The sequence below is a fragment of the Hyperoodon ampullatus genome, assembly GCF_949752795.1.
Source record: "Hyperoodon ampullatus genome assembly, chromosome: 2".
NCBI lineage: Eukaryota > Metazoa > Chordata > Mammalia > Artiodactyla > Ziphiidae > Hyperoodon > Hyperoodon ampullatus.
The window spans coordinates 30,874,878-30,900,802 of NC_136915.1; the positions used below are offsets into that span (position 1 = coordinate 30,874,878).

Sequence of the window (25,925 nt, forward strand, 5' to 3'; positions counted from 1 at the left end):
ATCCCCCAAAGCTCCTAGCCTGGGCCCGGACACTAACACGTGTTGAATAATTCATCAATGGCATGAACCATCAATGAATGGCCTGGTGTCCCATCCTCGAATCGTCTGGGTGATGGGTGTGTACCCTTCCTCCAGATGTGTGGGCCACACCTAGCTACGAACTCTGCCACAGGCTTCATGGACGGAGCCAATCAGAATCCTTGCCGCTTAACTCCCCACCTGCCCCCAGAATGATTCGGCACCTTTAGGCTTCCATGGGTTCACTTACCCGGATGCTAGGGATTTGCCAGGAGACATAAATCTCCCTGGAAGAGAAGACCCTCTCCTGCAGAGAGTCCTGCTCCCCAGTGATGCAATATGGCTCCTCCACCACTGGTTCAAGCACATGCTTGGGACAGGCTTTGGTGAGGTCCCTTGCTGGGAGGGGACATCATTCACCAAAAGCAGCTCCAAGGAAGGATGCAGGGAAGGGAGAATGAGGCTGAGCTCTGAAGCCTGAAAGGGCCAGAGGAACCCATGGTCTGCGGTGGGCGTGAAATGCGGGATGAGGCTGGTCAGCCCTGGGACGACCCTGAGCAGGGCTTTGGAAACCCACCTCCCCCACCACATCTTATGCCACGCCCCACCCCTTGCTCACCAAGCCTCAGCCACGTGGGCCTGCTCTCTGTTCTGTGACCACCCCACACTCCTCCCCACCTCGAGGTCCTCACACCTGCTGTTCCATCTGCCTGGAATGCTCTCCCTTCTTCACCTGGTAGATTCTTCCCATTCTCCAAGCCTCAGCCTAAATGCCACCTCCTCCGAGAGGACTTCCCTGATCCCAAACCAGAGTGGCTTCTCCACCATCCTCATGCACAGCTTTTGCTGCAATTCACAACTATGTGTTTACTTGTTCGCTTACTTGTTTATTGTTTGTCACCCTAAGTAGAGTAGACAAGATCCCATGAAGAAGGGAATCTCGTCTCTTTGGCCATCACCCTAGACCCAGCACCTAGTCCACCTGGCACACAGTAGGTGCTCAACCAGCATTTATTGAAGGAAGAAGAGACATGAGGAGGGAGGGAGGAGGGGAAAGAAGCCAGGCAAGATGAAATGCAGACCAACAGGGATGCGTGTGTCCACCTACAGAGTTCTTTTTCTGGCAGATTCCCAGACATCTCTTCACATGGATCCCATTTAGATGATCTGGTTCCTCCAGGAAAACTGCCTCAGGTAACTCACTGAACCCCACCCTGTGCCAGGCTGGTACAACCTTAAGCATTTTACATATGGCCCTCACCCGCCAATAGGAGATAGACCACGCCCAGTGGCGTCTTTGCTGAGAAGCCGGAGATGAGCAGGGGGCCCAGACACACTCGCGGGAATCAGAATGAAGTGATCGCTGGTGGGTGTCTGGGACATTTGAACTTGCCATTTAGACGGTGAGGATATTTTGACCCCACCAGGGAGCTTGGTCATCCCAGTACCAGAAGCCATTTAGTCTCCCTTTCTTCTCTCTGTCTTTGTTTCCATTTGTCTCTCCCTCTCTCTCTCTCTCTCTCTCTCTCTCTCTCTCTCTCTCTCTCTCTCTTTATCTCTATCTCTATCTCTATCTCTCTCTCCTCTTTGTTTCTCTCTACCTCCTTGTCTCTGAGTGTCTCTGTCTCAATCACTGGCTTCCTCTTTCTGACTCACTCTTTATCTCTCAATAAGAATTCAGCCAGGACTTCCCTGGTGCCGCAGTGGTTAAGAATCCACCTGCTAATGCAGGGGACACGGGTTCGATCCCTGGTCTGGGAAGATCCCACATGCCGCAGAGCAACTAAGCCCGTGCACCACAACTACTGAGCCTGTGCTCTAGAGCCCATGAGCCACAACTACTGAGCCCACGTGCCACAACTACTGAAGCCCGTGTGCTCTAGGGCCCACGTGCTGCAACTACTGAGCCCGCCATGCTGCAACTACTGAAGCCCGTGCACCTAGAGCCCATGCTCTGCAACAAGAGAAGCCACCGCAATGAGAAACCCGTGCACTGCAACGAAGAGTAGCCCCCATTCGCCGCAACTAGAGAAAGCCCGCACGCAGCAATGAAGACCCAGCACAGCCAAAAATGAAAAAAAAAAAAAAATTCAGCCACATTGACTCATTCAGGGATTAAAACAGTGGGGTCAAAACGGAGTCTAAACATCCTGTTCCCATCTTAGCATCAGGGGAGACTGAAGCCCAAGAAACTCCTACCCACATTCTCTTAGGACTCTGGATTCAGAAATCTGGAAAAAATTACCATTTAAAAAAAAAAGTATTGGGCTTCCCTGGTGGCACAGTGGTTGAGAGTCCGCCTGCCGATGCAGGGGACACGGGTTCATGCCCTGGTCCGGGAAGATCCCACATGCCGCAGAGCGGCTGGGCCCGTGAGCCATGGCCGCTGGGCCTGCGCGTCCAGAGCCTGTGCTCCGCAACGGGAGAGGCCACAACAGTGAGAGGCCCGCATACAGCCAAAAATAAATAAATAAATAATAAATAAAAAATAAAAAAAGGATTGACGTATAGTTGATTTACAATGTTGTGTTAATTTCTTCTGTACAGCAAAGTGATTCAGTTATACATATCTATACATACTTTTTAATATTCTTTTCCATTATGGTTTGTCACAGGATATTGAATAGAGTTCCCTGTGCTATACAGTAGGACCTTGTTTTTTATCCATCCTACAAATAATAGTTTACATCTGCTCATCCCAAACTCCCATTCCTTCCCTCCCCTACCTCCCCTCCCCCTTGGCAACCACAAGTCTGTTCTCTGTATCTGTGTGGAAAAAGTTACTATTAAACAATAATGCAGGTTTTCTCTAAGTATATAGAGACATCCTAGGGTGAGACAGCTAAGGGCCAGGGCTTGGAGCCTGAGCTCCTGGTTGGAATCCAGGCTCTGCTGCCTTCTGGCTTCGTGATCTCAGGCAAGTCCTTTCTTCACTCTGAGCCACAATTTCTTCATCTGCAAAATGGGGCATTGGGAGGATTAAAGAATGGATACAGAGAAGGGCTCTCTGGCATAGTGTGTGCCCAATAAATACCGGCTCTAGCGTTTTCCTGGCTTTAGTCTACTAGTTCTCTTTTTGTTTGTTTGTTTTTAGTGCGGGCCTGTCCCCTGGTTTGGGGCAATGGGGAAAGGTAGTACTGTCTACCCTGAGTAGGACAGAGAGGAAAAGCCTTATCTCCCTACAGGTCATGGGCTAAAGCAGAGACCCCAAGGGACAGACAGAGCCTGTAGGCCTCTGAGAGGCCCCCGCCTGCACTATCTTCCTGCAAACCCAGCAAGGGGACCTCAGTCTCACGCTGGCCTGTGATGGAGCCACCTCCAGCAGGCCCAGGAAGCATGGAGCCTGAGGGTGGTGGTATGCTTCATGGTCCTCTTTTGGTTGTAAGCATCAGGAAGTGGAGACACCAGATCCGCTGGCCCACAGGCAGGGCTGATGACCCCAGCATGACCTACTTGGGGCTGGGAAGAAAGAAGGCCATGCAGACAGAACTTCACAGAAGCTGAGCCCCCAACCTGACCTCCAGGTCCGCTGCAATTTCCAGGAAGTAGAGCCTTTCAGTTCCTACAGTGGGCAGGACTGAGCTTGGCCCAGGGAAGTGGCCTCTGGCACCCTCCCAGGTGGTATCAGGACTAAGCCCCTCTTCATCCCTGCTGCAACATCCAACACCATCAACCAAGGATACTTTCCCTGGAAAGGGACCTGCTTCCAGGCCCAGGAAGGCTGGATGTCTAGAATCTCAAACTAGAAGTGTGTTTGAGTCTCAGGATCCCAGAGTCTGGATTTGGGGGGATAATCCATATACCCAAAGCATATCGCAGCAGTCAGAAGGCAAAGCCAGCCCCAAATACCAGGAAAGTAGGCACCCCCATTAGTCCAGAACTTTATCCACTTGTACAGAACGCTGTAGGTTCTGCAAAGAAAACATCTCCCAAATGAATCTGAAGCTTCCCGTTGCCACCTGGTGCCGGGGGGCCGACGGAATAATGAGATCTCAGGATCTGCGTGAGGGGAATTTACAGACACTATTCTAACTCTCCCTCCGACAGCCACTCCTGAAAACGTCCACAGGGGACTCTTTGACACCAGACAGCCAACGCTATCACTGTAGGTGCCCCCCGCCCAAGGCCTGGCCAGGACGAGGGTGTCCAGCACCCCATGCCTGCCTGGGTTGGGGGCACATCCTCTCCCCTCCATCCCCATTCTCCCCCAAACCCCACCAAGCAGAAGTGGCAGCTTCGCAGAGCCTCCTACTTTGCATCCCACCTCAGAGCCTGGAGGGGGATGAGAAACGGCATATGTCTGTGTGGCCTATTATCCAGGCCCAATTAGTTGCTGGGACTGTGTCGGAGTGATGGGCCTGTGGCCACTGCGAGCGCTGCAGGGAGCGAACAAGGACAGAGGTTGTTAAAATCCTCCGGCAGAGCTCTGATGCCCGCACCACGTCCTGGCGCCTCAAAGACATCGTAAAGCGAAGGAACCATAGCAGATTTCTCTCTTGGCTCGTGTTCACTTAACTCTGGGTGATGCTACCCTAGAGATACACAGCACCAGCTCGTGGAGCCAGGTGTCAAAAGAAGGAAGGAAGAAGCGGGAGCATCCTAAACGTGTCACTGTCCACAAGGGGTGGAGGTTTCCCACCCGGTTCCATCCCATCTGTGACTCTGGAATTCAGTTAGATTCGTTGGGCACTTATTAATTGCTTACTGTGGTCGTTGCTTGGGGCAGTTGCTGGGAATACACAGGGAATGGAGCTGGAGCCAGGCAGATGGGTGTTCAAATCCCAGTGGCGACACTGTCACTTACTGAAGGGGTGCCCTCATCCCACTACAGCTGAGATCCCTTCCCTGGAAAATGGGGAAAAGTACACCCACCTTAGGGCCATCGTGAGGGTTAAAAAGAAATGGCGGGGAAAAAAAGAAATAAAAGAGACAGAAAAGGGCTCAATGAACAATAGCTGCTTTTAGCATGATAAATAAGAATGAGATAAGGTCCTTGACTTTGAGAAGCTCCTGGTCCAGGGGACACAGTGTCTGCAGGAGCCAAAAGGAAACATAAAGTGAAGTAGGGCCGGTGAGAGAGAAACATTCGAAATAAACGGCCCTCTTTGTCTTCTGTTTACTCCTGATAATAAACACACAGGTACACAAAACATTTTACTTTTTCTTCTTAACTCTACTGCAAGAAAAAGGGCACCATGCACAACAATGGCCCTGGCACAGGGGAGGCACGCTAAGGAGAGGTGGCGGCTGTGACATGTGGGGGAAAGAACCTGGAAATCCATCAACCTGGATTTTGTATAAAACATCCCCACTTTTGAATGTTGGCTAACTCACTTAAAAAACTAATGGAACTTGCAATTAAATTGATGCACAGTGAGGGCAGAGCCTAGAAACAGAGTTCAGAAAGAGAATTCCTTGAATTCCAGGCCACAGAGTTTGTCTTCAAGAGTGTAAACTATCAGAAGGTGTTGTAGTTTTAATAACAAGATTTGAAAAAAGTCTGAGGCAAATACAAGAGGTCTACAAGCCTCAACATTATAAGCCCTGAGGTCATGAGGGAGAAGAGTGGGGAAGTAGGTATTTCGGCACCGATAAAGGGGGGCTAGAGCAAGGCTCCGGGGAGGCTTAGGGACGGTTGTAACCCACTGCCTGGGTGCATCAGAGGAGGCTTTCTGGAAGAGGTGAGACGTACAATAGCACATGAAGTATGAAAGAAAAAGAGAAAGAAGAAACTCAGCAAGAGGCCAAAGAAGGGAGGGCACAGATGGGGAGCACAGAATAGAAGCACGGGAATCAGAAACAGCCCTACCTGCCTTGAGTTGGTAATGGTTCTGCAGGTGAAGTGGTTTCTGTCTGGCCGGGTGAAGGGAGGGATCTGCCAGTGGCTGGGGACTGGGCCAGCCAACCACAGTGTGAAGACCTGAAGGACGGGGGCCTTGTAATCCACCCTCGCTGCCCAAAGAGGGGGTACTGAGGGCTGTCCTTGTATTACTCGCAGCTGCCAGGAAAGGGCACCCAGGGGGGCCAAAGAATCCAGGTGCCCTGGCTAGAGGACTGGGGGATGGGCTACGTGCATGAGAAAGGGGAGGGACTGGGCTAAGAAAGTCCCGGGATAGAGGAATGAGAGCCAGAGATCCGCAGGAACTGAGAGGGTTGGGTAGAGCCTTGTTCCAAGCTGCTTTCCCTATCCAGCCCACTCACCCCATTTTCTGCCCAAATCTGTATAAAGAGATTCAGTAAATACTTCTGGGGCTTCCCTGGTGGCGCAGTGGTTGATAGTCTGCCTGCCGATGCAGGGGACACGGGTTCGTGCCCCGGTCCGGGAAGATCCCATGTGCCACGGAGCGGCTGGGCCCGTGAGCCATGGCCACTGAGCCTGCACGTGCGGAGCCTGTGCTCCGCAACGGGAGAGGCCACAGCAGTGAGAGGCCCACATTCCGCAAAAAAATAAATAAATAAATAAATAAATACTCCTGAGCACCTACTATGAACTGGGCACTCTGACAGGTCTCTACGTCCATTATTTAAAATAACATCAGCAATCATGACGATGATGATGATGTGATGATGATATCGGCCACCATCTATGGAATGCTTCCTCTGTGTGCATCACCCCAAGTTCTGCTTCCTCATCTACAAAGTGAGGATAAAGTCTTTACCTCTTACATTTGCTGCATTAAGTGACTGAATGCCTGGAAGATGTTTAGCACAGTGTCTGGCACGTTGTAAGCCTTCGAGGGGAAGGATCGCTATTATTATTTTCATGAATTTAGTAACATTTCATCAGCTCAGAGCGCTGAAAGCAGAGCCCAGCCCGATCTGCGCGGGGCTGCCACTCCCACCCCTGCTGCCACAGTCCTAGGTATCAGTGACCCCTGCACCTGTCCTGCAGGCTGAGGTCTCCCTCCTCCCACCACATCTGCCAAGGAAAAGTAGGGCAGCTCCACCCTCAGCGGGAGAAGGGGTTTCAGCTCAGCCACAGGGAAGCTCCTGGCCCCTTGGAGGCTTCTAAGGGAAAAGCCAAGACCAGACAGAGCCCATTTCCCGAGTCTCCCTGCCAGGCTGTCAGAGAGACCAAAGACTCACTGAAGGCCTGCCTGGGCAGAGGCTACAAGGGGAGCAGCCACCACCACCCCCTGAGGAGTGCTCGCTGCCTCCAGGAGACGCAACACGCCTAGGGTTTTCTGGTCAAACCAGGGAACCATGAAATGGGGCTGGAGGCCCAGCTGAGCTCGCAGACAGCGGATGTGGCATCCATCGATGGAGGACTCAAGAAACAGATGCGTGGGCTTCCCCGGTGGCGCAGTAGTTGAGAGTCCGCCTGCCGATGCAGGGGACGCGAGTTCATGCCCCGGTCCGGGAAGATCCCACATGCCGCGGAGCGGCTGGGCCCGTGAGCCATGGCCGCTGAGCCTGTGCAGCTGGAGCTTGAGCTCCGCAATGGGAGAGGCCACAGCAGTGAGAGGCCCACGTACTGCAAAAAAAATAGAAAAAAAGAAACAGATGCATGGCCCCGGGAAGGGTGGCTCATGCCCATCATGGCCTGGCCTCCAGTGCTCAGGCCTGGGGCAAAGGGGATGCCCAGGCTTCTGGGGAGAGTCCTGGACCAGGAAACAGGACATTTGTTCTTTAACCAACCCTCCATGCTACATCATCCTGTCTTTTCTTACCTAGACTATTTAAACAGCTTCCTGATGCCTGTCCACCTGCCCCCAGCTTCCAACCTTACACTTGCAGTCACATCACACAGCCACTAGAATGACTTTTCAAAGCTACAATCTGGTTTTGTTGCTTCCCTTCATAAAGTCCTCAATGGCTCCCCAGTGCCCTGGGGCTAAAGTTCAGCTTCCTTACCTTGGGTTATCCAGCCTTCCATAACCCCACTACTCAGGTCTTATTTTTTTAACATGCCCTCTGTTTGCTCCATTCACATCAGACTTGCTTGAGTTTTTTAAACACTAGTTTCAAACATATGAAATTGTTGATATTTGACCATGTTTGACCTCCAAAGCTCATAGAGTTTCAACTTAACACAACTGTCTGTGCCTTGGGCATTTGTACATGCTGCTCCCTCTGCCTAGAACATACCCCTCAGTCCTCCCCATCGCCATCACCTAACCACCGCTTTCTCTTCCCTCAGGTCAAAGCACAAATGTCACTTCCTTGGGGCAGCCCTTCCTGATGTTCCCCTGGCAGCCTGCACTTCCCTCTGCAATACACTTTGAACTCGTAATGATTCTTTTTTTTAATTTTTTTATTTATTTATTTTTTATATAGCAGGTTCTTATTAGTTATCTATTTTATACATGTTACTATATATATGTCAATCCCAATCTCCCAGTTCATCCCACCACCACCCACTCCCCACTTTCCCCCCTTGGTGTCCATACGTTTGTTCTCTACATCCGTGTCTACTTCTGCCTTGCAAATCGGTTCATCTGTACCATTTTTCTAGGTTCCACATATATGTGTTAATATACAATATTTGTTTTTCTCTTTCTGACTTACTTCACTCTGTATGAGAGTCTCTAGGTCCATCCACGTCTCTACAAATGACCCAATTTTGTTCCTCTTCATGGCTGAGTAATATTCCATTGTATATATGTACCACATCGTCTTTATCCAGTCATCTGTCGATGGGCATTTAGGTTGCTTCCATGAGCCAGCTATTGTAAATAGTGCTGCACTGAACATTTGGGTGCATGTGTCTTTTTGAATTATGGTTTTCTCTGGGTATATGCCCAGTAGTGGGATTGCTGGGTCATATGATAATTCTATTCTTAGTTTTTTAAGGAACCTCCCTACTGTTTTCCACAGTGGCTGTATCAATTTACATTCCCACCAACAGTGCAAGAGGGTTCCCTTTTCTCCACACCCTCACCAGCATCTGTAGTCTGTAGATTTTCTAATGATGCCCATTCTAACTGGTGTGAAGTGATACCTTCGTAATGACTCTCTGATGTCTGTCTTTCACTAGATTGCAGGCTCCATGAGGCCAGGATTACGTATGTCTTGCTCACCCTGCAGTCCTGGCAGCTCACAGAGGACTGGAATACAGCATGTGCCGAGAAAAGGCTCACTGCACGTGTGAGAATGACCAACTGCACGTGTGAACCAGAGGACAAAACTCTACCCTGACCAACTGTGTGACTTCGGACCATCCATCTCCCTCAGACATCAGTTTCTACATCTGCAAAAGATGGTCACCATCCCTACGTCAGAGAGACGTGCAAATTAAGTGACATCGGGCATGCCAGTGTATTTGGCATTATACTGCTCATATATGTTGATGGGCCCTCCCTGGAGCTGGCTGCAGCCACCAGGTTCCTTTATGACCCAAGGGTACTGCCAAGGGATGAACTGCTGTAGAAGACATGCAGAGAAGGGTCTGACTTTAAGAATATTCTTTGCAACCACCATGCTGAGCTCAGCCTTAATGGAGTTTATGTAACCCAGAGCAGGCACAGTCCTGGTCTTTTAGGGAACCCAGAAAGCCCGAATTGTTATAGCATCTCTAACTGCACAGTTGAGGATACCTAGAATTTCATATAGTGAAAGGAATTCAGAGCCCCTCTGAAACATCCAAGGCCAATCTGTTCTTGAACATCTCCCATAGCAAGAAATTCACTACGCCCAAGGTATCTCACTTAATCTTCAAAGATCACTGACTACAAGACAGCTGGTGTTGAACCAAATTCTGCCTTCTTGGACCATAACCCAACTGGCATCAATTCTCTCCTGGGACCTATAGGATTAGGTTTGCCCCCTCTTCTATGCTGCAGTCCTCAAAGATTGAGAGATAACCCCTCCTGACTTCACGTCTCCAACCTCTGGTCTTTGAGCATCCTCTCTGGCACTCAGTCTCCATACCTGTATGTAGCATATACTACACCTTACTCCTCTTTGGGTGGGGCTAAGACTGATGAGGAGAAAGAATTAGCATCTTTGTTGTGGCCTCTCCCGCTGTGGAGCACAGGCTCCGGACGCGCAGGCTCAGCGGCCATGGCCCACGGGCCCAGCCGCTCCGCGGCATGTGGGATCTTCCCAGAGCGGGGCATGAACCCGTGTCCCCTGCATCGGCAGGAGGACTCTGAACCACTGCGCCACCAGGGAAGCCCCTGAATTAGCATCTTTGCTCAAAGAGTGAGGCTGCAGGAGCTCCACCCCTTCCTTACTACAGGCCTCAGATCCAGATCTGGGATCACATTAGCTCCCGGAAAAAGCTGCCTTCTGCTGGGTGACTCAGGCTCAAAGGCTGTCCACTCCCCCCCAGCCTCTGGGAGAAATTGATGCCTACACTGATAGATCACGCCCATGGACTAGGTAGATAAAGAAATTGATTATTCCATAAATCATTGTCTCCATGAAAAAAAAAATCCCAATTTTTTAAAAAAGAAAATATTATAAATCTGTCCAAACCCATGTGAGTGAAAGTGCAGCCATTTCGGCTTAATTGTCTGAGAGCTTCTTTGCTACAGCCCCAGGAAAAAAAGCCCCTGAAGCTACTAGCTCCCAATTACCTTACTCTGTAGACGTTTCCTCCCAAACCCCATGAATGGCCAATGTCACCTCGTGGATGAGATGGCTTTACACAGCAGCAGGAAGACTCTGAATTGGCCAGAAAGAAGAACTTTCTCACCAAGGAGACAGAATCGTATCCTTTGGAAACATGAAAAATTGGATACTAACCCCTGTTAACCTTTTCCTTCCTACTGACACATGTACCCACGCTATCTAGGAAAGTTAAGTCACTTCTACCAAGAGACCGAGAACTGGCCAAAATGAACCTTGGGTGGGGCTTGAGGATGGGGTTTGACAGCTCAGGGGTGAAAAAACTCTCAGAACAATATTAATGATGAAATGATTTAGGAGCAAGGGCAGGACTGAAGGGTAAAAGGGAAGAGATGTGGCTTCCCAGCTGGCTCTACTGTGTGATTTTTACCTTGTCTCTTTTCTTCTCTGAGCCTCAGTACTCCTCCCCAGAACAGGAGAACAAGGAAGATCTAAGTGCAGGGCTCTAGCCTGAACTATATGAACCTAACTGTTCAAGGAACCATGGCTATCACTTAAGGTCACCTATTTGGACCTATCATGAGGCCATTCAGATGCCACCAGGTCCAGAGATGCTGAGCCAACCCCCCAGACTCCTGCAATCCCCTGCCCTGTGTACTCTGCAGTACACAGAGTGGGCGATCCAGAAGTGTTTGGTGAATCAATGAGTCAGCCCAAAGAGCATGTGAAAAAGACAGGAAATAAACACTAAATTACAAGCAGCATAAAAATAGCCACATTTCCAAAGCAGATTTTTCTGATTCTAAGAATCCAAGCAGGAGCAGCAAAAACCCCAATCCCCTCTCACTAAGCTGTCTCAATCCAGGGTCCCCGGAGTAGCCTTACTCTGTACATACCATAGCCCACGTCTTTCCTGCCCAATCCAGATCTTTCTATCTGCAGTATGACTTCAAGGTGCCATCTTGCCTCCTAAAACCTGGGAGTCCATTTACCTAAGCCTCCCTCCTTGTTCAGAGGCCAATGCCAATTCATCAGACTCTATCTTTCTAACGCTCTCAGCCTCCTATGCCCTTGGCTTCGAGTCCAGGTGTTTCAGCCACTCTCAGTACCCCAGTGATGGACAAAACTCCCCCTTTCTCTGAGGTATGCTGAGGTCGCTCATGGCGTGACTTTCCTGGCTGGGAGAGACCTTTGTCAACACGCAGCCCGATCACAAGGCTTCTCAGACACATCCAGGTGGTGGAGCACCTGCTTCTGCTGGGGTTCTTTGGGGAATGCCACAAAGCTGTGACACATTTACCTGAACGAGGAGTAATTTTATTTACTAGCATAAAATATGGCTCTATTATAGGTATGCACGGCTCCACGATTCAGGAAATAATAACACACAAAATACTTTTAAGAAATCACATTTAGCAGGATAAAAATACATAACATAAGCCTACTTACCAAATGCAATGTGAAAGATGATGGTGACAAGCTGAGCAAAGATGCTTGGTATCAGGTGTGATATTTGACAACGGAATGTTCACTCATTTTGTCGTCTGCTACTGCTCCCTAGCAGACAAGCCATACAAGGCACCAAAGGTTTAAGAACAATTATGTGGGAGGAAACAAAAAAGGAGAAAATTCTATCCATTCACTCCATTTTCTTTTACTGTGAGCTACTCGATTTGAACGACCACAAATAACAGTTCTTACTAGCCTACTGTGTACCTGTTCAACACCTCAGTCTGGTTTACGAACAGCAAAGTCCTAGAGGAATAGCATTTGGAAAAAGAATGCCTGTTTAGCAAGACCTCACAATAACCACATCGCCTCCACTGTAAGAATCAGCATGCAGGTGGTGCCCACTCACCACCCCAGGGCCTGGCTGCCCTCCGTGGTGCTGAAAGCAGAGGTTGGGGTGGACCTTAATTTCCCCACCACTCCCAGGACTACACAGGGTGTTATCATTATCTACCAGCTTTTATAAACACATATGAATGTGATTTGTATCTCTTTCTCAATGTGAAATAGAGGTTTTGTAGGTCTGTTTTGCCACACTGAAAAATCTAGTCTCTTAAGACTGCAAATTTAAAGCTTCAAATGTGTGCAGATTTGTGTGTGTGTAATAGGAAAGTGGATGCGATTTTCTTAATAGACTGGGGTTGGGTCAGGGACCCATGTTTTTTTTTGTTGTTGTTGTTGTTGCTGTACGCGGGCCTCTCACTGTTGTGGCCTCTCCCGTTGCGGAGCACAGGCTCCGGACGCGCAGGCTCAGCGGCCATGGCTCACGGGCTCAGCCGCTCCGCGGCTTGTGGGATCTTCCCAGACCGGGGCACGAACCCGTGTCCCCTGCATCGGCAGGCGGACTCTCAACCACTGCACCACCAGGGAAGCCCTGGGACCCATGTTTTCATTTGATTTTTCCATGGCTCACCAAGGGATGTGGCACAAGTTACTTCCCCTTTTCATTCCTCAGTCTCCCAACCTGTGATTGTGTTCTGGTTCTTCCACGGACTCAGAGACTGTCAAACAGGATGAGTCTGCCTGGCCTTCTCCAGCACAGGAAGATTTTCTGGATCCAGAGGAAGAGACAAGGCTCAGCTTCTCTTGTAAGAAGCCAGGGATTCAATCTCTCTGCTCAACTCTCCCCCAGCCCTCAGTCCCCATGGACCAGCCATAACTAAACCTGAGAGTTCACCCGTATTTTATTTACTGATTCAATGTTATGAGACAAGTAAAATAGACGGCTCTCACCTCTATTAAACTGGGCTGGAAAAATGGCCATGTAGGCAACAGGCTCTTTCTGCTCATAATGTGTCACCTGTTTCCTTGGGGAGAGAAGCAAGAAAGGGGAGGTCCTAGTCTCAGGGGAGAGCCCAGTCCTGTCACGTTCAAGAGGGGAAGCTCGGTGCTCCCCTGCAAACCTGTCCCACCCTCACTTTCAGCTACACAAATTCTGTAGACAGGTCAGCCCAGTCAGCCGGGAATTGGGACCATCACTTAAGCCCTCAGTTTCCCCACTGATCCAAAGTAAAGTCACTGTAGTCACTCATCAGGCTTGGGATGAAGAATGGCTGTTGAGCCCCACTTTGGGAGGCTTGTGCCTGAGAAGCAACCCTTCCATTGGTCGTCTCTTACAAGTACACAAACACACACACATGCACACGTTCACACTCTCTAAACCCACTGTGGATGGCGTTTATGCTCCCCAGGTTAAATGGCCCAGGCTGACTGTCTATACAGCCTGACTCTCCAGGTTAACTGTCAACACATCACTTGACACAAACCTGTCATGTAAACCTGTTGTCTACACATCCTAGCAGGATCCAGTGATGTGGCATAAACAGGAAAAGGAGAAGCCTGACCTGTGGCTGGTGGTAGCACAAGTGGCACAGCTGCAGCTCTGCCTGGAAGCTAACTGAGTGATCCGTCTGTTGAGGATGGAACCGCAGAAGTTCTCTTCCGTGGTTCAGTTCCCAGAGGGAGCAGCAGAGATACTGAGGGGCAAATGGGAAGGAGAGAGGGAAGAGGTCAGAAAAGACAGGAGGATCACGGTCTTTTCTTTTGCCTCTTCTTGAAGTCGACAGCTTGTGCCTCTCTCGAGAAGAGAATCGTCATGATATGAACCAGACAATGGATGTAAAGACGAGTTCTAGGCCTGAGAAAGAAAGGCCCACTCCCCTAAACACTCCAGCTCTGCCCAGCAGACCTCACGGGAGAGGTCTTGGCATAGAAGGTGCTGAACTGATGGAGGAGAACACCACCGTGACAGCATTAGGACACTGACTTTACAGAAGAATCTAACAATGTCTTTCATGAATTCCTTGTTGACAATATGGAAAAAGTGTTGAGCTGAATGAGAAGGTTGTTGGGTGGACTTATATGCAAATGACTGTATGTATCAAGGCACTCATTGATTTAACAGATAGTTATTAATCGCCTACTGTGTGCCACACACAATGCTAGATGCATTGGGAAAGTGGTGAATAAGCCAGCTGTGGTCCACGCTTGTCTCTAAGATTCTCTAAGAGAGCTTCGCTCTAAGGTAACCAAGAATTACAATTCAGTAAGTGCTATGACAAAGGAAGTTCAGGGTGCTGTGGTGACCCACAGAAGGAGGTGGGAGTCAAGAAAGGCTTCCTGGAGGACAACACATGTTTGCTGAGACCTGAAGGATAACTAGAAGTCAGCCAGAAAGAACAGCAAGAACAGAGGCCAAGTGTGAGGGAAGGCACAGTGCTTTCTGGGGACTTGGATGTTTGGTATAGAGGAGCAGAGAGTGTGTGTGAGGCAAGGAGGGACAGTGCATGGGTCTGGAGATGCCGACCACGGCAGGTCCTAAAGGGCCTGAAAGCACGAGGAACCCAGTGGGATTTCAAAGCTGGTTCAAGTGTAGGGTAGTGGATCTAAGACCACTGAATAAAGCCAACAGACTCTGACATTGGTCATTTCCTGCCTAATGTGTTGATGGCCGGGATGGCTGAAGTGAGGGAAGGCATGCTCATCCCAGGCTCAGATGGCACGAAGCATGCCAGACAACAGAAAGGAAGCCACAAAACTCCACTGTCCACATCCGTGGTTCCCAACCTCAACCACACTGCAGGCCAATAACCACTTACTTCTCTATCACAAACCCCTGGAGCAGGCCAAGGAGGAAGAAGAGGGTGAAATCCATGCCCACCTCCCAAGGATGGATAGATGGGAACAGGCTTTGGTGGTCCAGAAACAAAGAGCAAGAATAACTGCCTGAAGGTTCAACGATAGGATTTACCAGGGATAAATGACAGGTCCTGCCTTCAGGCTCAAAAGATCAACTGCCAAAGAGAGGATGAGAGAAGTGATAGATCGGCAGCGGTGCCTGTGTAAAAGACCTTGTGATCTCATGAGACCACCAGCCCAGTATAAATCAACAGAGTGAAACAGCTGCAGAAAAGCCTGAAATAATCTGGGGGTGTAGAAGTAGACACCAATGCTGAGATGTGAGGAGAGGATGAGTTTCCTGTTTTTAATACATAAGCAGGACTGTGGTTAGCTCTGGACACCATGCTGAAAGAACTGGTTATCTTTAGTCCGGAGAAATGTCTTTACATTTCTGTAGGGTTGCACTGTGGGACAGGGTGCAAATCCAAACCAGAATCAGGGGGCGGGGTAAGCATAATAGTAAGAGCAATGGACAACATTTATTGAGTGCTTACCATGGCTGTAGTCTAAACATATTATGTGCATTAACTCATTTAATCCTTATAAAAACCCCGTAAGGCAGGTATTATTATTATTATTATTATTATTAGAGATTAAATAATTTGTCCAAGATCCCACAGGTGGGAAATGATGGAGGCAGCCCTCAAACTCAGGCTGTTGGATTCCAGAACCTGTGAGCTTATCCACAAGTTAGACTGCTAAAATGTATTCAGAATTTCCTTTGGGCCAATCATGTTCATTCTCACAATGATCCCATGAAGTCAAATCTATGACTATCTCCATTTTATAGGTGAGGAAATCTAGGCTCAGAGAAGTTAGGTGACTTACCCAAAGTGACACAGCCTGGAAGGAAGGAATGAGAGCTCAAACTCAAGACAGATGGATTTCAGAACCTATACTCTCAACGTCCAAGTCATATTGCCTTCCCCAGAACTGCAGGAAAACCAATTTTAGGGGAAATTTTGCAACAAAGATTGGAGTGGGCCCGTATATTTGCAATAAAGAACAAAGCATGGTTGAAAAGTGGTGAGTTTCCTGTTACGGGTGGTATTCAATCAGAGATATCCGCCTATGGGGGACGGGGGAGGTCCTCCCGTGACTTAGAACAGTGCTACTTAAAGTGTAGTCCTGGGCTTCCCTGCTGGCGCAGTGGTTGAGAGTCCACCTGCCCATGCAGGGGACACGGGTTCGTGCCCCGGTCCAGGAAGATCCCACATGCCGCGGAGCGGCTGGGCCCGTGAGCCATGGCCGCTGAGCCTGCGCGTCTGGAGCCTGTGCAAGGCCACAACAGTGAGAGGCCCGCGTACCGCAAAAATAAAAATAAATAAATAAAGTGTAGTCCTCAGATGAGCAGCATCAGCATTATCTGGGAACCTATTAAAATGAAAATTCTCAGGCCTCACCCAGACCCACTGAATCAGAAGCTCTGGGGGTGGGACCCAGCAGTCTGTATTTTACTGAGCGCTCCAGGTGATTCTGATGCATGTTAATGTTGGAGAAGCAGAGGCCTAGACTGACCCCTGGGGTTCTTTTCAGCGTGGATTCTGTGATTCTTCACCACAGACAGGAAATGTGATGCCTGGAGCCCTGGGAAGGCTTTGGCTCCCTGCTCCTGCTTTTCCGCCCAATTGGGCAGGCTTTTTGGAATAGCATATTTCAGTTCTGCAAAGCAGATGCAGGAAGGCTTTGCAGAAGTCTCTCTCATTCCTATATTTAAAGAGCTCATCCCTGCAGTGGTTCTGAGAACTCTACAAACCCCCTTCCATCGCAGCCTGTCTGCATCAGTCCCTTTAATAGCACAAGACTTAATTGTATCTTATGGATTGGAACCCTCTTCACACAAACTGGAATCTTAGCTCCATCTCCCTCCTCTTTTTCCCTCTGCCTTCCTTAACCACCATTCAGCATAGCACCAAAGGATTTGAAGTGGAAGCTGCCACTCCCCCCCAGATATCACTCCATCTCATTATCTCCGATCTGTTAAGATCACCATGGGGACTCTCTCCTCCCCCGCTTTTGTGGCCTCATTACCTGGTGTCTCCCAGCAGAGCCAGCAGTGTCTATCCCCTGGGGCCCAGCCTCCAGCTGCAGACCCTCTCTGCACTGGCTTGCTCCGGAAGCAAGCTTGGACTCCACATCCAAGAGGACTGAGCAGGACTCCCTGGACCAATCCCTCAAGAGCATCCCATAACCAGGGTCTTCCCAGCTCTGCATACATGCAAAACACATTTCAGTTAAAACACTGCAAATGTAGGGAAGGACCAACACCCCGCGGGCTTCAGGTGTGTGATAAATAACAGGCCAGGAGGAGTCTGGGAGCTTCTGGACATATAGAAGCCTCCTCAGAAGAGCACCCCTCTTGCTCCCTAGCAGGGAGCAGGTAACTGTGGCAGGTAACTGTCACAGGCTGCCGGAGACATCCATTCCACTGCTGGGCATATGGGTATGTCAGAAATGGGCAAATACCATGTACTGAGCTCCATGGGGTACTGATCACAAGGCTGGCACAAGGCAGAGGGTATATAAGAAGCAGAGAGCCTGAGAGCTCAGAGCCTGATGGCGGAGACACAGCCTCCACTGTTGGGGAATCCTTTTTCTCCTAACATTTATTATCAGGCACTGTGCAAAGAGCTTTATATACTTTATCTCCTTTAGTCCTCACAACAACCCTGTGAAGACCCTATAAGGTTCAACCATATGTGGATGAGGAAATGGAGTCTCAGAGGTGAAGTGACTTGCCCAAGGTCACACAGCTAGCACGTTAGACTCCCACTCAAACTCAGATCCACCACATTTCATCAAACCCGAGACATACCATCATGTTTAAGGTGCCAAGAAAGAAAAAAATCCTGCAAGTAAACTTGGACTTGACATGTCAGACACAGACTGATTTCAGAGATGTGAAAATGTGGGGCAAAGAGTCAATCTTAGAATCAATGAAATATATTTTTTGACTCCAAAAACTTCTTTACTAGAGAAAGCCCTGCACATACCCACAAGCATAGCTACAGCCAAGGCCAGTGAGCGTTAGTGAACAAAGTACAAAGGTCAAAGGAAGCAAGAAGAGGAACGTGGGAACCCGAGCTTTGTGGGGAGGGGAGAGCCTGGCTGGCGCTGAGATAGTGTGGACCCTGCTGGTAATTCTGAAGGAAATAAATCAAGGTAAGGTGGGGGCCGAGTGCTCAGGGGCCCAGCAGGTATAAAATGTGGCTGAAGGGAAACAAAAGCAAAATCAGAATGACCTGTTGTCCTCAAACCTAGTGCCCTGGCCCTCAATCCAGTCTTCTCCCCTCTCTCAATCACACTCAATTAGGATTTGGTGTCTGGAGCACAAAGAGAAGCAGAAGAAAACAGGGACTTCAGAACAAACACAGGTGCTAATAGGTACAGGCCAGTGAGGCACCTGGGGCACAGAATTTAAGGAGGTGCTCAATGTCACGTTCAGTCATGCAAGAGCAGGGTCACCACTTGACAGCCTCCTTAAATCCTGCTCCCCTGTCGCCTCCCTCACCTCACCCCAGTCCCACCCTGTGCTGGTGTCAGACTCCTCTCCTCCAACAAAAACAAGAAGAAATGCTGACATTTGAACAGCATCTAAGCTTTTTTGAAATGACATCCCATCTATTTGACTCCGTGAGGCAGGAAGTCTCATCCCCATTTTACAGATGGGGAAACTGAGGCCCTGGAAAATAACATGACCCCTCCAATCGTGCCTGTTCCGAATCTGTCACTTCTGTGGGCACTCTGAGCAGTGCAGTTTCCCCACTTCGAGAACAGGTCAGTCCCTGCAGCCACCACAACCCAGTCTCCCTATGTCCCCTGGAAGAAGGAACAAGGTGTAGGAGAAGGGTAGGCGTGGGTTTTCCTCTGCTCTTGCAGACGTGGCATGGGGAAGGGGGGACTGGGCAGCTCTTGCACCCAGGTCCCCACATCCAACCCACAGTGTCTGTGGGACAGCAACACATATTCCTGGGCCCAGTGTCAGAGGACTTTACCCTCCTATTGTCCACCAGTCTCAGTTCACAGCAATGCAGGCTCTATTTAGAAGGCTGGAATGTGACTCTTGCTTAAAAATAAAATGACCATAAAACCTATTAGCCTGGAAAGGATGTTGGAGGGGAGATGGGATTGGGAAGGAAGAGAGGACAAGAACTAATTTGCTAACCACCTTCTCTGGCCAGGCCACTAGCTGAAGAGGATGGAGGGAGACACAGACACAGGGCCCTGGGGTTTCCTCAATGCTCTGATGATGTCTTTGAGGACAGCCTGGTGGCTGCCAGGGTGACATGTAGGCTGGAGTTTCTAGAGTAGAGGGATTCCTGTGGGTGGACTGAACACAACCAAGGGAGAGTCCAACCTCTATTTGGGGCTCAGATTAAAGTGTCAGGCAGAGTCCAGACGCCCGGACAAGGTGGGATGTAGTCAATGTACGGTTGTGCATTGCACATGCGGGGAGGGCGGGAAAGACCATCCATACCTTTCCTCTACAGGAAGCATAACTACCACTTGGTCCATCAGCAAGGACAGTCTGACGCTGAAAACCGGCACTGGTAGGGTTAAATGTTGCAAAGCCCATACAGCCCAGGCCTCTCAGGCCACACTCAGCACCCAGAACCATGGGGGGAGGGGGCGTTGCACTCAGCGCCTATGAAAATCAGTGCTTCCCATCTTCCGACTACACAGACAGTTAAAAGCACAGGATCTGGGGTCAGGCTGGTGGGAATTCTTATCCCACATCCACCACTCACTGGCCACGTGATCCTGGGCAAGTGACCTCACCAAGCTTAGTTTCCTCATCGGCAAAATGAGGATAACGTCTGCAGGGTGTTTGTGAAAGCTAAACCAGATGGTGAGGGGAAAAAAATGCGACAGCTACATGTCTCGAGCACTTACTAGTCACATTACCAGTCACTGTTTGAAAAGCATAGTTCCTGGCAGCTAGTAAGTGCTCAATAAACCAGGGCCATTGCATTGCGGTTGTGTGTTGTTTTCCTATTTTGATTTCGCTCCAGACCCAGGTGGGGTCCCAGGCAAGAGACGCACGGCCACCTCAGCACAGGCACACTGCCCCCTGGCGCTGCTGCTGGGGAATCAGCACCTGCGAGAAGAGCTATTCCAGCCAACAAGTCCAAGGCCTGTCTGCACCAGGCCCGCCCCTGGCCCACCTGTCCATCCAAAGCACCTCGGGAGGACAAGCCAGGGCCTGCTGGGGGCAGGCCCCAGAGGAAGGGCCCTGCTCCTGGAGTTTCAGTCCCCTCTGCTGCCAGGCAGGGCCTAGGGAGCCCAGGGCTCCTCTCTGCTGCTGCCCAGCCGAGAGGGAACATCAGCTCTCTTGGTTCCCTCTGGAGGGTCCTGAGCAAGCAAGGCAGGGTGCAGGCGGAAGCAGCAGGAGGCAGAGGCTGGGGCAGCTGACTGTGACAGCCTGGACGAAGCCTGGCCTCAGCAGATCAGAAACAGTCCCAGTGGTGGAGCACAACCAGGTCTTCCCCTAAAAGAGCAGCCCTGAGCCTCCTCTGCATGTGACCTTGAACGCCCCCACCCCCGAGGATGGGGTTGTTCTTGTACCCATAGGGCATCGGTGCCTCCCCCCTCCCCACGGAGGTGGCTGTTTCCTGGGGCAGGGACACGGGGCCTGTGGGAACGTGGGGACTCATCTAGCTGTGAAACCTACAATGGCACTGACAGGGAGGCTCACAGGCCCCACGAAGGATCCTAAAGGCAGCCAAGCAGCCTTGCGTTTTGAAGGGTGGGATGAAGAGCTGCTCCTCAGAGCCCTTTTGAAAGAGCACAGTGGGCTGGACTTCTGAAGTCAACTGTCATGCCGGCAGCAGGGGGATGCGAGTGACCTTGGAAGGGCCTGGTCGGGACACTGTGCTGGCTCACCCCGCATCAACCACCTCTAAAAACCCCAGATCATCCTGACGTCAAAAGACTGTTTAGCACAGATGCAAGGCAGGCATCAAGAAGAAATGAAACTCCAGCTCGAGAAGGAGGGAAGCCCGGGCTGACAGGAGCAGCTGGGCTAGAAAGTGGAGGCAGAAATTCCTGAAGTTAATGCTTTCTAAGGCCCCTCGGGCCACTCCCAGGTCTTGTCTGGAGCTATTTGCTTCCAGGGGGGGAAACCCTATTGATCTTCATTCAGCGCCTGTCTGCTCAACACGGCGGGATGTTTCAGCGCATCACCAGTCACTGTGAGAAATTTCTCATTGTTTTACGCATAGCAGCTCCCAAACTCAGGAGACGAACGTTCAGGACCATTTGGATGAACTGATCGCAGGAGATGCAGACAGGGCTGACTTGGGAACTCTGGGCGAGGGGACCTCACGCCCCTGGAACAGACTGCAGTACCCGCTACCCCGCGCCACCCCTCTCCACCACCCCTGCCCCCAGCTCAGGCTCAGAGCCTCGAAACTCTTTTGCTCTGTCTGTAGATGCTCCGAGGGGCCGGTGCTGAGCCAGCCTTTCCCTCCCACCTTCCACCCCTCCACACACACCTGCTTTATGTCTCTGCAGTCGTTTGGCTCTGAACCTCCCCACCTGGCTGGCTAGAGATCACCATCGTCCACTCGAGCTCCCCAGCTACCGCCCCACTGTCTGTTTCCCTTTTCAAATTCCAGGCTGGCCCTCTATCCTACAGTATGTATGTAACACGACGGATGATCTAGCCGTGAAACCTACTATGGCACTGACAGTCCCCACCAGCCTGCACTAAAGGGAACTTTGAAACCACAGAATATCCCCAGCCATCACGGCCAACTCAGTAGTTTACAGATGGGAAAACTGAGGCTCCAGGTTGGTGGGAGAGTGTAATTTGACCAAGATGGCTCAGGAAATTGGTGGAAGGCAGAGGAGAAAACCCAGGCCTCCTGGCTCCCAGCCCAGGGCCCCTCCACTTCAGCTTCTAGGTCACATAACCAGGAAATCCAGGTCCCCACATGAGGCCACTGAAGCACTGAGAGGACCCACGCATTAAGCTGCTTTCTGTGAGTTAAGGCTAGGATCCATCTGAACAATAATAACGATTATAATAATAATAATAAAATGTTGAACAATATGCCTTGAAAACCTTCAATAAGCAACACTTGATAACCACACGCAGAATACATCTTCCACATATTCATATAAAATAATCAATGATCATTTTTTTCCTGCAGACTACAATCCAATTACTCTCTCTCCCTCGCTCTCTTCCTTACTCTCCTTTGTTACTTGCAAACCATCCAAGCAATCAATGCCTTGACCTCTCCCTCTGATAGACACAATTACAAAAAGACAGAGCAATGCAATTCATCTATTCAAGACGGATTGTTTGAACACTCTGTCACACTGCTGAGCTATCCATCTCCTTGTCTAAGAGGAAATTTCAGCCCCCAAAAAAAGGCACAAAGAGAGGGAGTGGGTACGCTGCTCCCCAGCCCAGAGAGCCCCTTGCACACCTGCAGGAAACCCCTCTCCCAGGCTGGTGCTAGGCGACGCCTGCCTGCTAGGCAAGGATTCGGCTGTCAGCGCAGCCAGCTCAGGCACCAGTCTTGGGAACCAGAAGCACCCAGCACACGCCGGAGCCCAATTTCCAAGGCCTCAATTCCTGTGGCCCTAGCCAGAGCGCTGAGAACCCAGGGGTGGGGAGAGAGAGAAAAAGGGAGATGGCATCAGGCCCAGCCAAGATGCTGTGTTTGGGTTTCAGCATGAGATTCTCTGTGTGTGTGTGTCTCTCTCTGTGCCAGGTCCGCTGTAGCCCCTGGCTCCAGCTGAGACTCCAGCCTTTGCTCAGAAGGACAGAAGTTCAGCTCCCCAGGAAGCTCCAGAGAAGCCCAGGGGCCTCAGAGCCTTCCCATCCTCCATCCAAGCTGGCACAGCTCCGGCAGTCACGTTCGGCATCGGCCCAACACCCCAGTCCTCGGGCTGGGAATCAACTGGGGCAGGGCTCTTGGATATAAATGGCTTGGACCAACACGCTAATTAATCCTGGGGCTTAATACGAAGAAGATTAGAAGAGAGGAGGGCTTTGCCATCCTTAATTGCATATTACACGGTGAACCCAAGAAAGGGCGGGCAGGCTTCGGGCTTCCCCTCAGGGCAGTGAGGAGTCCCCCAGTGCAAGTCAATTTCACAGTAAGAAGGAGCGGGTGAGGATACATCATCCTGCCACTCCTCAGCTCAGCCTTCCGGGGCTTCCCGCACCTGCTCCTTCTCTTCCTGGGCCCCCCAAAGACTGCCACCCCTGACGCTGGGCTAGGAGCATGCCCATCCCACCCCTGTGGAGGAAGGACCACGGAAGAGGGAACTGCAATGCATGGGCTGGGTGCATAGCACCTTTTGGGTCCCCCTCTTTTCTCCCAAGGGCACCCTACCATGCAGGCCCACAAAAAAACAGGGAAAGAAGCAGGGAATAAAGGAAGAACTGGTCCACTACTAGGGGGCTGCCTGCTCCTGGAATGGTGACCAAACTGGGCGCTGGGGCAGGCAAAGGTGCAGGGATAGAAGAGATATTTTTGTCTTGCCAGGAGCAGACTGGGCTGCAAGGGGTTAAGCCTGGTCACGAGGGCTGTCCCCAGAGTCGGGTGCCTGGATTCCTCTGCCTCCAATGTCTGCCTGCCAGGGTCCTGGGCATAAACGGAAAGACCCCAGCGTGGGCAGAGCTGAGGACTGTGCTCTACCCTCGTCCAGATGTCCAGTTCAAGAGGATCTGGAATCCAGGAGAGAGACAGATTTCTGACTGCCTCCTAGGAAAACCTAAAGGAGGGAAACCGAGCTCGACAGTGGTTCCCTACACCCCCTCACGGCGCTGGCAGCGCAGAGTCCGTGCCTAGATTAGAGCCACAGGGGAGGAAGGTGGCCCTGGCCCAGCAGAGCTCTGGCCTCCTTGCTCCAGATGCTGGTGGTGGCGCCTCGCGAACCCAGGCGGCCCAGGTCTCCGGCCTGGTGGCGGGCGCAGGGCCTGCGTGGCGGAGGCTCCCGCGTGGCCAGGCCGGGCCCAGCCCTGGCGGTCTCGGGCCTGGGACACTCGGAGGCATCCCGCACAGCCCGGAGCGCTGCCTACAGGATGCCTCAACAAAGTTAAAGCCCCGAGTTAAGAGCCTCTGGCGAGAAGAGACGCGGGGACGCCAGAGTCCCAGAACGCCGCACGCAGCCCCGCCGGCCGCCGCCAGCTGCGGAGGGATTTCGGCTAACTTTAAAATCCACTCGCATCCCTCTTGTCGCCTTCCCTGGCTGCGCTGGGCGGGCTCCGTCGTTCCCTTCCCCCTGCCTGCGCTGCCCCAGGCGAAGGAGAGGCCTCGACCGCGACGGATGGCTGGAGCGACCGGCGGGGGCCGCCCCTCCCTTGCCCCGCGCCACGGGGCTGAACGGGGGCCACCGAGGCCGAGGGCAGCCACCGGGAGAGGAGACCGGCCGCCCTTGTCATGCGAAGCCGTATCCTGCGTCCCCGCCGCGGCCGCTCGAGCCCTGCCCCAGGTGGGGGAGAGGGGCCCTCGGGGAACGAGGAAGGAAGAGAAGTTGGCGCCTTCCCCAGGGTTCCCGCTTCGCGGAGAAGCCGGGTCCCAGAACTCGGTCTGCGGCCGGTCCTGCTGGCAGTGGCCGGGAAATGCGCCCGCGACTCGGGCTGGGACCGGAACGCTTCGCTACACTCCGCCAGCTCTGGCCTCCCAGGAGCGCGCCAAGGGCCCCTCGCCCGCCGCACCCCGTCTGCCTCCTCTCCAATAAGTAAGGCCCATGACCCCGGCTTTGGAACTTTGTCCTCACCGGGACGAGCTCCTGGTGGTCACCCGGCCCCGGCAGCGTGGAGAGAGGGTGGGAAATCTCTTGGGATCGCGTACAGTGGCCCCCCGTTCCCGCCCCCGCCCGGGCGCACGGAGACCCCCGGCTCCGGGGAGCCCTTACCGATCCGGATGACGTGGGGCATCCCGCGCGAGTCCGGGATCCAGAAGGCGCACACGAGGAGCCCGGCCCAGTATTCCCAAACCAGACTCCGGAGGCGCCGCCAGGGAGCGGTCATCGTTGGGCGCCGCCGAGCGTGCCCGGGGCGCGGCCGTGGCGGGCTCCCTGGGGCGGCAGCTCTAGGCGCGGGCGCGCAGCAGCCCCCGAGGCGCCGCCTGGCCCAGCAGCCCGGCTCCTGAGCGCCGCTGCGAGTGGGGGGCGCCCCGCGGCGCCGCGCACATCTTACTGGGGGGCCGCCCCGCCGGCGCCCGCCCAGCCCGGCTGCCGCCCACGGGCCGCCCGCGAGCGAGGCTCCTGGACTCCACTCGGGTTCCTTTCGGACTCGGCTGCGGCTTGCGTCGGCTCGGCTCGCGCGCGGGCTCCCACCTGCCCCGGCTGCCGGGCGCTGGCGGGCGGGCTGCACGCGTCTCCGGCCGCTCCTCCTCCAGCCGCCGCGGATGCTATCGCCCGGGCTCGCACAAAGCCCCGGAGTGGAGTTGCACGCGCGCACACTCTCCCTCCCAGCCCCCTCCCCCGCGCCCTGCCTCCCGCCTCCCGCGCCGCCCGCCGCCCGCGCTCCCTCCGCACACTCCCCCGCGCACACACACTTCACACTCACACCCGCCGAGGCGTACACCCGCGAGCTCACACCTGGGCGGGGAAGGGGACCCGGGACCCGGTTTGGGGAAACGGCCGGAGAACGAGGACTCTCCTCGCTTCCCAGACGTCCGCATCCGCCCTGCCGCCCCCAGTCCCTTCGACTGCGAGGGCACGGAGCCTGGGAGCCGGGC

General features: G+C 52.3%; 1 protein-coding gene across 1 annotated transcript in view; it reads right to left on the reverse strand.

Moving 5' to 3' along the window:
• The window catches only part of GRIK3 (glutamate ionotropic receptor kainate type subunit 3), a gene marked incomplete at both ends in the record, with an annotated part of 234,217 nt that extends 209,004 nt beyond the window's left edge, over positions 1 to 25,213 (reverse strand). Inside the window, one exon of the mRNA XM_079696534.1 lies at positions 25,099 to 25,213. Within this exon, the coding sequence (XP_079552660.1) occupies positions 25,099 to 25,213 (115 nt within the window). The remainder of the gene's footprint in view (positions 1 to 25,098) is intronic.
• Between the last annotated feature and the right edge of the window lie 712 nt (positions 25,214 to 25,925).